The sequence below is a fragment of the Lissotriton vulgaris genome, chromosome 11 (assembly GCF_964263255.1).
Source record: "Lissotriton vulgaris chromosome 11, aLisVul1.2, whole genome shotgun sequence".
Lineage (NCBI taxonomy): Eukaryota > Metazoa > Chordata > Amphibia > Caudata > Salamandridae > Lissotriton > Lissotriton vulgaris.
In genome coordinates, this window is record NC_141699.1 from 1,066,051,914 (window position 1) to 1,066,070,534 (window position 18,621).

Consider the following 18,621-nt stretch of genomic DNA (forward strand, 5'->3'; position numbering starts at 1 on the left):
CTCTGTACGGAACAATGGAGCTGCATCGCAGGAGTCAAGTGCAGTCTCTGTTGCATGCTTACAGAATTCCAGATCTGGCTGCCGGGAGAGATTAAGTTACATTTCCGGAGTGTTGAATGAACCCCAGCAGTGGTATGGCAGTGACTGCTATGGAGCATGGTTGGAGATGAATTGTCAACGTTGTGTGCAGAATCGATAAAGCAGATGGCGGTATGGACCTGAAGTGAGTTTCATTAGCGGAATTGTGTTGGGTTTCATTTCGGAAGGAAGCTTTTGGCAGAGCTGTGTCATTTCAGGTAATGGGATTGCAAAGGGTGCTCCAGGCCAGAATTGGATTGAACAGAGACTCAGAACTAATTTCCTCCATGAAACAAGCAGAGCCAACGGGTCTGGCTTTCATTTTGATTCCAGACTGAAACATTAAAAAACACACTGCTGCAGTAATAAAAAAAAACACACAAATGTTGTTTTCTGTATACAATGCACCTATGAAATAGACCAAAATTAATGTGTAGCATTTCAGTTCGCTTTTGAGATGTAAAATAGTCCCTCATGCAGTGTGATATCAGGACTCCATAGGAGGTGGAATGAAACACCAAACAGCCAGTAGAATGAGGTAAGAGGGAAATACTTTTTGGGAAGGATCCAAAGTCCATTCCATATACAAGTTAAAGAATTGATAACAATAGGACTTACAGATAGCTTCACTGTCAAGGCAGGCTTCAAAAGATTTTTGTCACACGAGTACTGCATTGGATGCTTACTTTTCCACACTGCATGACACGTGGCGAGAAAGTTTAAACACCAATGCATTTCACACTTGAAAACAATTTCACTCCTGGGTAGAAAATAAAATAGCAGTGACTTCACAAAACTTGATTTAGGCGTTCACCATGTAAGCTCACAACCAAACATTGGGCACTACATGAGGAGCTAAAAGAAGTGGCAACCTTGTTTATGAAAACTGTGCCAAGCCAGACTTACATGACTGATGAGTGGTCCATAAGTGGTGCTTTAATTAGAGTGATCATTGCCTTTTAAATCTTTTAAGCACTTCCGGGTAAATTTGTTTCACTCCCAGCTTCATACTCCTGGGAGGGTTATTGTGTGCGGGGGAGGAATTATCACTTCCGGCTCCAAGTTATCAACTTCTTGGTCAAACATTGCATCCGTAATATTTTCTTCTCTATCACTTTGCTTTTCTCACCTGGTTCCAGGCCAGCTCAGCACTTCTTCAGTGACACTTAAATTATCACCTTGGGATTGGAGTGTCGTCACCTCCTTCCCAGCCACCTCTGCGCTGAAAGCATGTGGCTTGAACTCTAGACTTATTGCAGGTGGTCGCTACCAATTATTACTTTACGATTATCTGTAACTCAATCTGCTTAATTTGCAAAATAAGTGCCAGGGCTCTCGTCAGGAGGCCACGGTGGCTTGCACCACCCATAGCCCTTGCCATGCTGCCAATCATGGCAACAACAAACCCTCACACTCCTACAAGTGTGACAATTCAGACTATTTCAGGTCCCCAAAGCTATAAGAATGACTTGGGCAGTAGGTAATAGTACGTTTTTAATGTGTATTGAATTAATAATTAACTGTTGTTGTGCTCCTCTCTAAATTAGCCAGAAAGTTCCGCCTTTTGGCAGACTGTCACAAGTGCCAGTGCCAAGCACCGGAACCCACCAGCACAAATTAAGCACTGTGTGTAACAGAGTAGAAAATACAATGGAAACAATATAAAGGGCAGTGACACAAGCACTATAAGCCCTCATATGTACTCAGCTCGCTAAGAGAATAAATAACCACAAAGCAGGTCTAAACTACTACTCATTTGGCAGGACATGCAGGTAAAAATGGACCTTTCTGCTGTGAGTGTTCTTCCCAGTGGTTACACCCTCAACCACCCCCAACAACAACAAAAAAAACTGGTTATATAGGCAAATGTGCAAAACCATCAAAGCAATCCCTATTCTCTCCTTGATCCATGTGTTTCCTTTTATGTTGAGGTCTGATGTTAGCCAAGACCTTTTGTTTTTACTTTAATTGTATGTAAAATATACTTACTTAAAAGGATTTTCAGGCACATGTGTTCATCCATTGGTCTGTTCTTGGCATTCACATTTTGATTCCACCTACTACAACATATAGCATGGGGCAATGGGTCAGCCTACTTAACCCACTGGCTAACTTCACTGTGAGTGAGTGCATTTAGCACTTTCACAAGGAAGACGTCTGTATACAAGATAGTTCCCTTCAGTGCCAATGTTTTTGTTTTTTATTTCATTATTACTTTAGTGATTCCTTTGTTTGTAGAATCCGATGTAATAGCTTGACACGTTTTACCAGATGTCAGCACAGAGCACAATACAGCTTCATCCGTTCCTGCGTTATGCAAAGCTTTTTTAAATTCCTTTGTTTATCCGACTGCTGCTTTGTCACATCACACCAGCAGCTCACATGAACTCTGAATGTAAGCTCATGAGGGTGCTGTCTTTGCCACACCGTCTGTCTGTTATGCTTTCTTTCTTTTGATCTTTCTGTCCTTCCTTCCTTCTTTCTTTCATTCTTTCCATAATGCTTTCCTTGTTTGTTACATACTTTCTTGTTTTCTGTCTCTTGTTTTCTTTCTTTCTCCTGCTTTTTTTCCTTTCTTTCTTTCTGTCTTTCATTCTCATTCTTTCTTTCTGTCTTTCTTTCTTTCTCCTATAGGGTTTTAGCCAGATTTCACCTAATAGTCTGTGGTTCTGTCATTCACTTGTTTCTTCCTTCATGTCATGATTGATTTAATCTGTGATGTCACTATGTCATAAGTGATGTAATATGTGAGGTCATAAGCAGTGCATTGCGGATGCGTAAATTATAGTTAGCTCAGGTCACTCTAGCTGCTGAATTTGTATGGTTTTGTGCACATATAATCTGAGCCTAACTAGAACGCCCCTGTATACTTAGTTTCTTCATTGAATTAATGCGTTTGAAAAAAATCATTTTCCTAACTCTAACGTCCCTGTAACATTTGTTTTTTCCAGTGGATATACACACATTTGCATATTGTCAAGGAGTTAAGTATAGCGAGACAGTGCTTGCTCATAGAAACTTACTTTCACAGTATTTTTGTTCTTGATATTCTTGACACACAACATTTTTCCTCTGATATTTTGTCAAACACCCCTGAAGGGACTTCGTTTCACCCGGCAGATTCCTCTTTGACTTGAAATTAACATCCTTTGTTTAAACCAGCACTGAGAAAGGTACTTCACTGAAACGCGTCTGCTGAATGTTTCATAAATTACACATTTTTGTACCCGTTGAGTGCTCCGGATTGTTCTTATGGAACTGTGATGTAAGGTTTTGTGTGGCCACTCTCAACGTTGGAGGCACCCGTCTCTAAGAGTTGAGCAGTTTGGAGTGTCACTGGTAGTGTTAATATACACACACATATACATTGTCAAGGTACACATAAGTGGAATTAGGTATGGTCAGACTTTACTTACCTATAGAGACTTATTTTTACAATATTTTTGTCCTTGATATTCTTGACACACAATATTTTTTTTTCTCTGATATTTTATTTAATTCTCCGGAAGAGACTTTGTTTCACCTGGGAAGATTCCTCTTTGAGGACAGAAAACATGTATGTATGTATTTATTTATTAATGAATGTATTTGTTTGAGTTGAGAAGCAGACCAAGCTCTTTGACAATATGCCATCTGCTGTAGACAGAGTCCTTTCAGGTGATATTTCTGAAGTGTCTCAGAGAGAACTTTGGGGAGAGATTTTTGTGGGTGATAGTTTTTGAAGGAGTGTCAGACAATTTAATGGAGGCATAGAAGTGTTGTTAATTTTAAAATACAGCATAAGTAAGAATCCATTTCTGCATTTAGCACTATTAATGCTCCTTAATATGACAGCAAGCTATAAACACCCATAGCAGACGGATATATATTCTTTAACTTAACTCGCTACAACAACGATAACGCACAATTTCCCAATACTGGAATACACGAATGAGCAGGACCCGACTACTGTGTCCGTGCTACCAATGAGTGAATACTGAATAACTACCTTAATCTTAGCTCTTCCAAAACTGAGATCCAAACCCTGAGGAGACTGTAAGACCTACCAAGCTATAGCAATGTGGGGCATGGAAGTTGATAACCTACCACTAACATCAAATAAAGTTAGAAGCTGTACTGTAATCTTTCCTTCATCCCTTAAGAGAACTATGTTACAAGAAGGGCCTTCTGCATTTAGTAAACTATTCAGCACATTTTTATTCACTTCTACTTTCATCAGAAACTGCGGTGTACCATCACTGTCGCGACCACTGTATGCAAACCGTTATTACGCAGGGGCTCTACTATTCCACTCATTGCTCATCACTAGTGCTTTTCTGGATGTGTTGACAAGATCATATGTACTATTTTTATATGTTTACATAAATAAATAAAATGATTGAAAACATTTGATTCATTTTGCCTTTCATTGCCATATAAATTGAATGTCTTCATCGCATAATTTATTCAACCCTGCCACATAATTTGATTTACACCCTGTAAGGCGTCCCCAGATTGTCCTGCAGTAGGTTTATTATTGAACCATGTGTTGTCCTTTAGCATTCTGTATTCCTGAATTTGTTTGAATTCAGCACAGAACGTTTTTAAGCATTTGTTGTTTGGATGTTCAGGTTGTTGTTAGGAGTATGTACCAATATGGCAAGACTCTGTTAACAGCAGGATTTATTTTTGTTCTGTTATTTATCTTCCTGTAGGGATTATTGATTGAACATTTCGAGTTTTTTTGTTCTCAAGCATTTTGTACTATTCCTTTTTGTTATATCAAATAATGATTTAAGTGTTGGTTTCAGGTATGGGTTCTTTGAATGTTGCTTTGCATTTAATGTGCATTGTTTGTTATTGCAGTGCGATCTTATTACTGTTGGTTCAGTGTTAACATCTCTGTGCACTTTATCTTTTACGTGTATTTTAAGTAGTTACTGTATTATAATGGGTTTGCTTTATTTTAAATTTGCATTGTTGGCCTGTGGGTTTTTGTTTAAGTGAATGTGTAGTTTCTACTTTTCTTTGGTACATTTTATGGTGAGATTGTTTTCTCTTTTCTAGGTTAAATATGGGGAGGATGCCACTTTTTTTATGGGTATGAATGATTTCGGAGACATTTGCAGTGTATGGGTTTAGGATATTTTCTCTGAGATATGTAGTTTTTTCTCAGTGGCATAGCTGGGGCGCGGGGGGAGGAGGTGGGGGGTTTGTGGTCTGGCCCGGGTGGCACTCTTTTTGGGGGCGGTGGAGGTGATAAAGTTGTGTTCGTCGACTACCACCATTACCATGCCCTAAGAATAAGTCTAAGGTCACAAAAGAACCCCTTTGGACAAATACGTACTTTCTACAGCATTCATACATACATTGCCTCTCAACCGTGGACAAGCTATGGACACCAGGGATGCTGCAAAAAAAGAAGAAATCTAAAAAAAAAATTTTTTTAAAGTAAACAAATGTATTCATAATTAAAATACACAATGTAATTCACAATCCATCCAATGATGTAATCCTCATTAAAAACACAAATGCATCTCTACATCAAACACATAAATGTACATAAAAATATATTAAACACAGAAAAATAGTATTGTACAGAAAAAATCATATAGTTAAAAGTTGGGAACATAGAAGGAAAAAATAAATCCTATTTCAGAAAGAAACCAATGAATCATAGACAAATCAATTGTGATAGCTAGTATTCGTTTTTTGAAATGCTGTAATTCGAAACAATTGTCACCACAGATTTAACATGGATTTCTCTTGAGAATAAGTCGGCCATCGTCTGCCACCCTGCCGCCGAGAACAAGTAGTCCGTCTGCTGCCCCTTCCCTGAACAAGTCGTCGAACACTCTCCCTGGAACAAGTCATCCATCTGCCGCCACCACCTCACCCCCAACCCCATTCCACGTTCTTACCTGCACCGGGTAGCACCGCTAGGGGCCTCCCTGGGGGGTAGTAGGTCTAGCTACGCCTATTCAGGGTTGATGGTGCATTTGTATAATGTAATTTCTCTGGTGATATAACTTTGAAGCTTGTTGCTATTGGAAACTACTTTCCCGTGTGTATAGTTTCTAGAGATGTTGCCAAGCTTATTTTGACCTTTTGAGGTTTATAGTTGCAGTTTCTGTGACCTAAAGCTAGTCATGGGGGAGGCGCCTGGAAATTCTCTTCTACTTGTTATTGTTGGGGTTGGTCTTGATGTGTTTTCTCTCTTTTATGATTAATTCTTTTGTGATTCATTTTGTGTTTGTAGGTGTTTGATGTATTTACAGAAATGATTTAAGGAAAGTTGTAAAAGTGTGTGATATATTTTCAGACATGGTCATTGTAACAATTAAGTCCTTGAATCCAGTATAATATAATAGGTTTGATTTTTTTGTAGCTTAGTTCAGGTTAAGTTAATAATAAAGTGATATATAGATGTAATAGTAACCCCACCAGGAGCAGTTCTCCTGTTGCTCAGCCTGTCTGCCATCAACTGCCATTCCACACACAAGCCAAGCACCATACATTCTATGATGTCATCAGGCATTCTACCACTTACACTAGCTAAGCAACAGGGAAGTATAAGCAAGGGAAATGAAAGACATAAGCCAGATGTAACAGTCATCCTTTTAGGGCTGTTGTGAAATGTGTTTCTCCTTATTTTAGCTTCTGTGGTGGTTGCAATTCGATAATGTGTTGTCACTCTAAGTTTAGATTCATCGGTTACAACTGTGTTCTCTACTTTGCTTGTTTGTTGTTGCTGCTGTGCGTTTGACACAATTTACATTTTATAGAGTTCTTTGTGTGCTTCTTAAAGATGCAATTTTTGGGATGGCTTTTGTGTATGGGGATGATTTGTTTGGCAGATTGTCTGTTTTGCTGCACTTGTATTAAGTTTTCTTTCTTTTCATGGTGTCTGTGCTTTCTTTCTTGTAAATGTAGTTTACATACTGGTTAGAGAGTTTGCTGTGTGTTTCCTTCGCATGCGACTGTAGATTCGATGATTGTTTTTGTGGCATTTCTTTTCTCTTTTATGGCCTTAACTGTATCTTTTTCCTTTTTTTCAGTCTGTGCTGTCCGTTGTCAGAAGTTCCTGATCTCCAGAGTGGGTGAAGATTGGATATTCCTGATTCTCCTTGGCCTGCTGATGGCGCTCGTGAGCTGGGTCATGGACTTTGCCATTGCTACCTGTTTGCAAGGTGAAGGCATTGGAGGGAGGATAGGAGGCATGGCCTCTCCAGCCATGGTGCAAATTCACATATGTCCAATTCAAGTGCTTCGTGTGACGTTCCATGTGAATTTGATGCACTTGAGATATATCGCGTTAAGCCCCACTGCAGCTAGATATATGTTAGAAAGACCAGACATAAGCTCCAGTTCATCTAGAAGAAAACAGACCAACCTAATTGTTTATTCACACCATCTTAGAAGGTTTCCTGAATGTTAAGTAACAAGTAGGGGGTGGGCGGCGCTTGTAGAGTAGCACTACGCGGAATTCCGCAGAGTTGCATAAAAATTCAGTGGAATTCTGCGGAGTTTCGCTCTGCCCTAGTTTACATATCGCTGGAGTTTCCAAACATCCGCAGAACTTTACTGAGCCACCACTAAGGTGTTAAGGCTTTCAAACCCACCTTTTTGTTTCCAGTTATTCTGAGGTCAAAAGCATGTGGCCGCGACAGAACCTTCTCCACACTGCGGCGTTGACCTGACATCCCCAGTCACTCTGTCACTCTGCCAACCCCACAGCAGTTCACTGAGCCGCTACTCACCCTACGCTGCCTTGGACTCTTTCGCTCTCTGTTGTGTGCACGTGCAGCTAGGTCTCGTCCAGCAGTGTGGGTCTCCCCTCCTAGGGGCCGAGCCAAGCCCAGGCAGCTGGGCTCCGGAATTGACTGCAGAATTTCCTTGGACAGTCCTTTAAGCCTTTCAGTGAGACTAAAACATATTTTATCAGTCGCACAAAAGTATAACGCGACCCGTAATTGGATGGAGAAACTCCTGTTTGTAGGACTGGGCTTGATTGCTCTTATCAGTTATTTCTTGGCTATGAACCCGCAAAGGATGCATTGTGATTTGGGATTGGCTGATAAAACTTGTAGTTGTTCATTGTTAGTGAGCACATTGGCAGTCACTCAGTGAACTAACCCTGACATTTCTGAGGCAAGCACCAACTTGGGCAGCAATGTATTCCAGATGTGTTGTTACATTATGTATGTTTAATGACTCAATTAGTGCACAGACAAAACAAATGATAGACTCAGCTACGCTACGTGGCTGGTGGAGTTTTTCCTGAACTCCGCGTACCAAGCGGAGCGCAGAGTAGAAAAGCTTTGCAAGCTGCGCCAGCCGGGCCGAGTTAACCGCACACCCTTGGTAAAGAGCCAAAAATCTTATCTCATATAATAAGATGTTCCTGAGGTCACAGTTTTGTTAGAAGAACCCACTTCCCAACTATGCATGCTTATTATAAGCAGGAAAGCGTCCCACTTGGAGCTGATCATAAAACATATTTTTAATGCATTTATGTGCTTGACTGTAATTGACTGTGTACCAAAGCTGATAACTATAGCCAACGTGTACGCTTTAAGGCTCCTGTCAGTGCGGTAGACGAGCTGAGCACTTAAGGTTTCTTGCAATGACTTCTCCATCCTGCTCTCCCAGTAAAGGTTTCACCCTCCCTTGCACCTTTAGATAATGGGATGATTGCAAATAGCTGCACTGACTCTTGTCGCCATAGAAATGGACAGTTTTAGCATCCTCCAACCTTGGTAACAGTTGCCAAGGCATGATTCTCAACAGTGGAAAAAAAAGATTTGGCTTCAATGTAGCAGATAACTTTCTTCACTTGGAAGGAGAAATTATGTTTTTAGGTATTAGCCAATTCAATATTTGTTAGATGCAAAACTGAATTCAGGTGTAGAGGTCACAAAGTGTTTTCACACCTCTTGTAAATGTTGGCTATTTAATTTATAAAATAATAGGCTAAGTGAGAGGTGACAGGTTGGTCTAAAAAACAGCACAGGCACACAAGAACCCTGCAGCGCCCACATGCAGCATAATGTAGACTGGCCTAGCTTCTCTATACAAATATATATTGACCGCCTTGGTACATAGGAGAAAAAAACAATTTAAAGCGTGTGTAGATACTTCATCCACTACCTCTATGAAACTACACCTACAATAAAGAAAACTAAAAACATCCACACCACAACACCGTCTGATAATGCACTGAATAGGACTACATAGTTATCGCAACGCTGTTTTGGTGCCGTGACCTGAAGCCAACCTTGTCTGCTGTTCTCTATTTATCAAACTTTAGAAAGATATTTTAGAAAAGTTCACTTTCTCCTGGATTTTCAAAGAAAAGTTATTTCCTGCTGGTTGGCGATTCCTTGGCTCATTTGGTGTAATAAGAAAGCTCTTTTACCTTTGAAATACAGGAATTTTACTTTCTTGAAACCTAAAGGGGCACTATTGGCTGAGGTCAATACACAAAGGCAAATACAACCTTTGGAAATTTAAGGACAGGGAGATCCTGACAAAAAATAAGGTTTGGTGACTTTCATCACATGTGTGATCTTTTTCGTTGATGTGTTGGTACCAGTAAAGTAGATGTGTTGCTGGAGTTTAATTGGTTGTCCAGGCATCACAGATGTGCTTTGGCTAAGAGATAGCCACTTTGAGAGTAAATGTGGGTCCCATGGTTGGTTTAGGTTCCCTGGGCTTCTGTTGACAATTTATGAAGGAAAATCGTTTTTGGAGCAGATTTGGTGGGAGTTATTTTGCAGTCCAGACCAAATTCTGGATTGTGACCTACTGTGAATTAGAGTATCTTGTTTGAGTTCAAAGGCTGCTTGAAAAGCAACTTTTTTTGTAGTAGACCTGACCTTTTTATTATTTGCATCATCACGCTCTTCACTGAGCTTTTCAGATGTGCCCTCTTTTAAGGCAGCTTGCCCCAGTCATCTGCACACCTTTGAGCATCAGGAGTGATTTGCATTTTATGCAGTCGAATTTGGTATTTTGATTTTGGTTATTTTTAAAGAGCAACATACATCAGAAACTCCTTGTTGGTTTTATCTTAACGCCTTAATCTCATCTTAACGGAGGAGTCGAGTGATCCAAGCCAATCGTGCAATCAGCAGAATTGTAAGTGTTTCAAGGGCAGAGGGATTATTTGACACAATCTTTAGCGAGTCCCTCTTCTGGGCCGCAGCACACGCGGCAATAGTAAAAGGCATGTTTCCAGCTGCCTACTCGGCGGTCACATCATAATATGGCGGGTGGAGACGCCGACAACTTGTCTGACTGTCTCCATCCGACTACGATGGCGGTTGGATTTAATTTAATTGTGGGTTTCTAACATGCTAGAATCGACTCCCGAAGGAGTATCTCTGCGCAATAGACCGCTGGGGAACCTGTCCTGGCTTTCCCTGTGAGATGGTCCTTTCTGGGTATCTCCAAGGTGAAACCAGGCATCCCCGGCGTATGTGGGGGGCCGTTGTGGAGATGAGGCAAGCTAATGCCCAGAGTCGCCGAGTGTGATCTCTGGTTAGAGTAGGCACCGAGGTGAGAATTATCGAGTCCGCTGACCCTGGTCCACGACCCTGCCGCGTCGGGAATTGAGCCCTGGTCCCGGGCCGTCCCCTGCTCCCGGGTCTGCCGCCTCTAACCAGTGAGCCACACAACTCCACTACTCGTTCGACTACCATCGTAATGAGGCCCCATGTTTGGGGTTGATGGGTGAGTTGGAGAGAATGAATATCCCCTATTGTGGTGTTCCACAAGGGGGTGAGGGTTTGCTGTCTTCCTGTTTAACCCAATTGAGTGTATTATGGGCACTTGTCCACAGTTGCAGGGTTTGCATCTAGCTTCATTCCATGCCTAACCGTACCACCATGGAGAACTCTGTATTAGAGGGCTTAACTTGAGCAGGTCTTTTAATTCATTAGAGGCATCAACCCATAAATTACCATTATTGAACTGATCCCCTTCCTTAATATGGTCAAGCAAGTCTGTTTCAGCAAAGGTAATTTAAAATGCAATTAAATTAGATAGTAGCATCACCAATCAGTTCAATTGTGAAGCATTTAATTGTGCCTCATAATCTATGAATAGTTTTGGAACCTTCCATGCTGGAAATGTGGCTGTCCATGAGAACTGGAAGTTTTCCAGGTAAAGCAACCATTATGTGGGTCCGGTCCTGTAATCCGGCATGTCAGCCAGAAGATCCAAGGAAAAGTAAAAACTCTGATAATTTCTAAAAGAAAGGTGATTATGTAAGTCAGAGATGGACAATTTATTTTTTCATGATTGTGATCCTGATACGTATTCATTGAACTTGACTGAAAGCTGATCTTATATCACGTCAGCAAAGTTAATGTGATAGGCTCGTGATTTCTCGTAAGCGCTCGAAGATGAAACTTCATAGTGCAGAATGTATAAATGAATACAAATATTTTATACACAGTTTTGTAATTTGGTTATGATTTTCAGTGCCACGGGAAATTTCAGAATAGGTGTAAGTGAAATTTGCATAGTTGAATTCTGCAAACTTTCTAAAGTTTTTTTTATTGTGTTTTTTTAAAGTCTTTTATTTTCAAAAAGTTTGAGAAATTTAAGGGAAAAAAGGACTTGAATATCATAAAACCTACTTTTTGGGCTGAAGATTTCTCCCACAAAACTCTGTGGGAATCATCAACAGGCCAAGTTTTCCCATGGTGGCAAACTCCGGACATTGGATCTCAAAAGAGTGTAGGAGAGAGTACTTAGGGGGTCATTAGGATGGTGGCCGGATCCTATCGTAAAATGGGACCACCCGCCATAAGGGCGGGAGTCCCGTGGAGGCCATTAGGATGGGCTCGCCACAGTGGCGGGAGCATCCTGCATTCCTGACATTGTGGCGGGCGGTACACTCAGCACCGCCAGCCACAATGCCAGGAAGGCATGTTGTGCATGGAACTGCAGGGAGGTACCCCCCATGTGCACCCCCCACCCCCAGAGTCCCGGGGCCCTGCAACGGGCCCCCGTAAGCAATTCCTGAAGGCCTTTCAGTGGCGGCAATGCCGCTACTGAAAGGCATGTTTCCGCCCCCATAGTAATATGGCTGGCGGTGTCTAACAGACACCACCAACATATTAAACTCTTTTCCGCCCGGTCGACTTGTTGACCGGGCGGAAAAGGGGCGGACGGAAAGACCGCTCGCCGCCGTCCCCCGCCATAGTAATATGGTGGGGGGAAATGGGTGGTGGGGGCGGTTCTCGGGCGGACCGCCCTCGCCATGCGGGCGGTGGCAGTGGCGATCCGCCCAAGATCCTAATGGGCCCCTTAATCTCTGGAAAGGATCAGGGTATTGGCACTATTTTATGGTGAGTCTTATCTAGCTCTTGCAGAGATAGTCGAGGTTCTGAAGAGGTGTACACATGGTAGAAGGGGAGTGAACGATGTGCCATTTGTTTTAGAAGAGAACTTCACATAAAAATAAACTAAGGCTTGTTGTGAAATAGCGGTCGTGGAGCTGCATTGAGTTGAAGTTGCGAGAAAGGGAACATGTCCACTAGACTGAGTATAACGTGGTTATGCTGCAGGTGAGAGTTTAATATGCCTTGAGTAAAGGGGAACTAAATGCGGACATAGTCTAAGAAAGAGAACAATGGGAGATGATGGTAGATTTCACCCACAAAAATCACCATTCTGCTCATAAAATGGCAGAAAGAATAAAGCTCTTCCCATCGTCGGATTAAGATGAGGGCAGCTAAACTGATGGAAACAAAAAAAGGAATGGTTATAGTGCTGAGAGCTGCTTCTATAATGGCAACTTGTGGAGAAGTATGAGAATAGGTGAATCGCTTCCTTTGCGGACGCTGTAGGGCATGGTCGCAAGTGGGTAAACATTTCCATTGCTGACACTTCAGGGCATGGTCGGAAGAGGTGAATCGCTTCCATTGCTGACACTGCAGGGCTTGGTCAGAAGAGGTGAATCCCTTCTATTGCTGACACTGCAGGGCATGGTCAGAAGAGGTGAATCCCTTCTATTGCTGACACTGCAGGGCATAGTCGGAAGTGGGTAATCATTTCCATTGCTGACCCTGCTGGACATGGTCGGAAGAGGTGAATCGCCTCCATTGCAGACGCTGCAGGGCATGGTCAGAAGAGGTAAATCTCTTCCATTGCTAACACTTCAGGGCATGGTCGGAAGAGGTGAATCACTTCCATTGCTGATGCTGGAGGGCATGATCGGAAGAGGTGAACCTCTTCCATTGCTGACACTTCGGGGCATGGTTGGAAGAGGAGATTCTCTTCCATTGCTGACACTGCAGGGCATGGTCAGAAGAGGTGAATCACTTCCATTTGCTGGCACTGCAGGGCATGGTCGGAAGAGGTGAATCACTTCCATTGCTGACACTGCAGAGCATGTGCGGAATAGATGAGTTGCTTCCATTGCTGACGATGCAGGGCATGGTCGGAAGAGGTGAATAACTTCCATTGCTGACACTGCAGGGCATGAACAGAAGAGGTGAATCCCTTCTATTGCTGACGCTCAGGGCATATTCGGAAGTGGTTAATCATTTCCATTGCTGATGCTGCTGGGCATGTGCGGAAGAGATGAATCGCTTCCATTGCTGACGCTACAGGGCATGTGCAGAAGAGGTGAATTGCTTCCATTGCTGACACTGCAGGGCATGGTCATAAGAGGTGAATCGCTTCAATTGATGACACTGCAGAGCATGGTCAGAAGACTGAATTGCTTCCATTGCTGACACTGCAGGGCATGGTCGAAGAGGTGAATTGCTTCCAATGCTGACGTTGAAGGGCATGTTCAGAAGAGGTGAATCGCGTCCATTGCTGACACTGCAGGGCATGGTCGGAAGAAGTGGATCACTTCGATTGTCGGCGCTGTAGGGCATGGTCGAAGAGGTGAATCGAATTCAATGCTGACACTGCAGGGCATGATCGGAAGAGGTGAAGTGCTTCCATTGTGGATGCTGCAGGGTATGATCAGAAGTGATGAATCACTTTCCTTGCAAACGCTGCAGGATGTGGCAAGAGAAGGTGGTGAACTTCAAAAGCTGGCACTGCAGGACAATTGCACCTGAACTATATAGCCTTCGATACTTCCATGCACTGCTATAAAACACAACTTCGACTTGACCACTATGGGGTAGGATGATGGACAGGTGTTACAGCAAGATTAAGTTTTGTGTTCTTATTAGATAATTTAGTTATGTCAATGAGGTGACTAAATCATAATCGAGAATTTTGTTTTCTCTCTGAGATGTAATTGCATCCAGATATATAACAGAACAGACACATACCTAAAACCTGTCAGTAGGTATGCCTTTGTCAATGGTTGTTGGCTCTTTAAAAAAATTAATAAAAGAAATGATTTGTTATATATAATTAACATTTGAAAGTATTCAATTCTGAAATTGCAAGTCTGTGAATTAAATAGCATTGAGACCTTTAAAAGGAGCTTCGGCCTCCAGTTATGTGTGCTTATCTTAGATATGTATCCTCTTTTTGTCTGCATATCGCGTCCATCTGCACATCTTCCACCACCTCTTTTTCCTCCTCAGTCTCCTCTTTTAACTCTTCTTCGAATGCACTTTCTTACATCTCCCTCACGTCACCTCTTCCAAAAAAACAGAGTGAACTCACGCGCATTAAAGCACTTTATTTCGTTTTGATTTTTCCCTTGTAAATATTTTGACATCAGTGTACCTCCTTCACAGACATTTTCATAGAGTTTCAATTGCAACTGTAATACCTGACCATTGTTCTGTGTGCTCTGCAGAGAGGCCAACCCACTTACAGGCTCTTTGCTTTGTGCAGTGTTTGCTTGGAAGTGGTGAAGGGAGGGAGATGTGAGCAAGTGCATTCGGGGAAGAGTTAAGAGGCTGCAGAAGAGGAAAAAGATGTGGTTGAAGATGTGCAGATGGACGCAGATATGCAAAGCTATTTAATTCGCAGACTCACAATTTCAGAATTTAAACAAATCCAATGTTCATTAATTATAGAAAATCAATGTTGTTAATCATTTATCTTAAACAGCCAACCACCATTGACAATGCCAATCGTACTGCCAGGTCTTACGCATACGTCAGTTGTGTTATATATCTGGATGCAATTACATCTCAGAGAGACACCAAAAAATCTCTTGGTGGCACACTTTGGGAATCACAAAAAATTATTTTACTTGTTTCTTTCTAGAGCCCCCGCTTTTCCCATCCCACTTAAAGACCTGCCTGCGCATATTTCTATATGACTGATTGCAGCCAGCAGCTGTTGGTGCCTCTCGAAGCCTGGTTACAGCATTTTTTCCCAAGTTGGTGCCACCGCACTTTAAAGGGCTGAAGTTGTCCCCTTGTACAATTTGCACATTTTAGTAACTGTTGAACATATTAATGCAGTAAGATATGGGACTGTTTTTTAATGTGTTTAATATTTCAAGACTGTACGTTCCCACTGATTTATAAGCCTTGCTTTTATCACAAAATTAATTTGCTTTTAAATGCACCATTTGACAATCTTTTTTTTTTAAATTCTCACGAGGAGGATTCACGCTGGACCCCATGTTTGCCCATTAAGATTGTTTGCATCCTTCGCTATATAAAAGTCATGCCCAACTTTCACGCCTCACCACTTTCAAATGTCACCAGCCGCCACCGATATCAATGTCTTTTTATGTTTGTTGTAATAACTCTGACTATATTAGCACTGGTGTCTGATTTCACAATACAAGAATGGGAAGCAGCTGGTGGGGAGAGATGAATTGAATTTGGCATTGCATACGAGCCTCATTTTGAGTAATTCATGTTATAATCAAGTGCTTTTTTAAAAATAAATATTCTTCGAAACATTGGGGCATTCCTTACCCTATCATGTAATTGATAATACATTAATTTATGAATAGAAATTGAAATAACACAGGTAAAAGTTTTTAGAAATAAATGCAAATCAGGATCATTGATTTATGGTTGATAGGAGGCACATATTTGCTGCATTGATTGGCCCCACCTCCAGCGACATAGTTAAGGGCAACACCCCTTTCCTGCTCCTACATGAAAAGTAGAACAACACAGAGAATTATCTGCAAATCTTCATGTTCTGTTGGTATTTCTTAATTACTCAGCCAATAAAGTGTCCCAGACCAGCAAAAAGAGGTGTTAGTATTGATAAAAAGGTGCAATTTTCCTTGGCAGGTAAGGACATATTCCATCATCACCTTCTATTTGAGACACTGTCTCAGTTTTTGAAGACCATGGTCTTGTTTTAAAAAAAATTATAATTCTTGCTCTTTATTGTTTATATCCGTAACTCTCACAGATCCTAACATGTTGCAAACTTGTAATAAAATATTGTTTTGTATCTTTGATTTTTAGAAGCATTACTCACAGCATAAGCATATAACTTATATCAATCTGCTACATATGAACCAACAACCATGAAATAGAAAAAAACACTAGAAATCTAGTAAGCAGGTTGTGTCCTTCTTTGTTACCTACACCGCGCTCATACATAAACACACTGCTCATTTACTTTTCATTGTTTCAGCTTCCGCCCACATTCCCACCCGCCATCACCCGCACGCTCATTTGCTCAGTACGCGTCCCCGTATCTTCCATGTTAACGTTTCTTGTCTTTCCACTGCGGTTATTCATTTTTGCATTAAATAACAACTATACAGCTATCAATGTCTATACTATTGTCTCAAGGTGCATTATTCAAGGTGGTCTCTCATCCATTTTTGATTGACGTGCTATTAGGATCATGTCCCAGTCAGTTGATGGGTACCCATTCCTTGCGTCTTCCTTTGAGTTGCCATGGCCACTATCCCCGGCATAGTCCATTTATTCATATCCCATAGGTATCCTTTGACATTGGGGGCTTTAGATGCTTTCCAGTCCATAGCTATAATATATTTCTCAATAATAACTGCTAGACCAATAAACTCCTATAGGGATATAACCATGCCCAATCAACAGGTAATCAAGCTGTTCTCTCAATATGTTGATAAGTCAATCCAGCTATAAGATATATAAGATATATGATTGGCGACCAGTATTTATGGCTGTTTGGGCTGTCTCATACCATATGAAAAAAATGTGCTGTCTTCCTTATATCTGGGACCAGTGGTAGACATTACTGGGTAAATTTTTGCTAGCTTCGACAAGAGGCAAGTGTGCAGGTCAATGCATTGTAGAGTGTCGCGTCACTGCCTGTTTTTTTTGTGTGTGCTATGTGCAGGGCCACTGGAATTAAGGCATTCTGCTGCCACGTGTTTTTCGCAGAATTGGGGATTTGCCACATAAACCTTCATCTGCTACATAATCTGCAGATTTTAAAAAACCAATTGTTTCTAGCGCAAACGGAGAAAAGGGTACAAAATGTGGCTATAAGTTTTTGCGTGCTTTGGAAGACTTTTTGCCAAGTTTAACTGGTCATCTTTCAGTTGCCTATTTACGTATTTGGTTGTTAAACTAGAACGAATAGGATAGGATGAAACTTGTAAAGTGCAGTCAAGGTTGTAGTGAAACACCAGGACCAGCCGAGGAAAGGCGGCCAATAAAAAGTTACTAATATATAAAGAACCACGTTTTCAGATCTTTTTTAAAGGCCAAAAAAGAGTCTGCATATGAAATATAGTTAGTTAGGGAGTTCCATAGTTTGGCAGCCGCTACCGAAAAGGAGCGAACACCCCATCTAGTCCTACGAAATGTAGGGATCATACGTTTTTTTGCAAGAAGAAGATCTAAGTTGCCTCCCCGGAATGTGCCATTGAAAAAGCGACTTCAGATGTTAGGGGCCCAAGAGGTGAAATCTTTTCCCAGACAGTATTACCATGTGAAAAAATAAATGAAGTAAAACTATCAACAAATGTGCCGCATTATGCCACAAAAATTGGCTTTTCTTTTAGTCCACCCTGCTGCACAATTTGGGGCTTCCCTGACGCATAATTCTAATTACCTACCTATGTCAGGAGAGTGTGTAATACTTAAGATTTAAGGGTGTGGAATTAATTGCCCTCTTTACCCAGGTAAGTTTAATTGCTCGCCCTAGGGCACTGTATGTTAAAAAATGGCCAGGGCTTCTTCCGAAGTCCTTTCTTAAAGTTTCAATTGTACACGGCATACAATTCACAAATACATCCCCCACTGTGATGATCTCGGCTTGTTCCCTTGGGTGTATAGTATGTGTCCTGAGCTCGTATGGTGACACCGTTATGCTCAAAAAGTATATTGGGTATATATAGTGTAGATACACCCAATTTCTTTTTGTTTCAGCCAGCATTCTCTGCACTGACCTCATGCAATAACTTAGGGTGTGATCTATTTAAGGTTACCCTTCCCAAAGACATTGGTCTTGCTTATCTGTGACAATGCAGCCTCTGTTGCTCAGTTTTTGCCGCTGACCTTAGCTCCATCCATTCTGTTCTCTTGCTTAGAGTCCACTACTTTGTGTCAACTTCTGAAAACCAGCATCTACATAGTATTGGATCTGGAGCCTGTGTGTTTGTTGAAGATAATGGACTTTCCCCTAGTTCAACCTCTCTACCACTAATAAATATTTTGC

The 18,621-nt window shown here is 41.5% G+C and overlaps 1 protein-coding gene across 3 annotated transcripts in view; it reads left to right on the top strand.

The window, feature by feature from the left end:
• CLCN2 (chloride voltage-gated channel 2) overlaps positions 1 to 18,621 on the top strand; it is a 532,043-nt gene that overhangs the window by 265,796 nt on the left and 247,626 nt on the right. For all 3 annotated transcript variants that reach the window (XM_086944441.1, XM_086944443.1, XM_086944442.1), the window contains exon 3: positions 7,116 to 7,247. In XM_086944441.1, the coding sequence (XP_086800567.1) occupies positions 7,116 to 7,247 (132 nt within the window). The remainder of the gene's footprint in view (positions 1 to 7,115; positions 7,248 to 18,621) is intronic.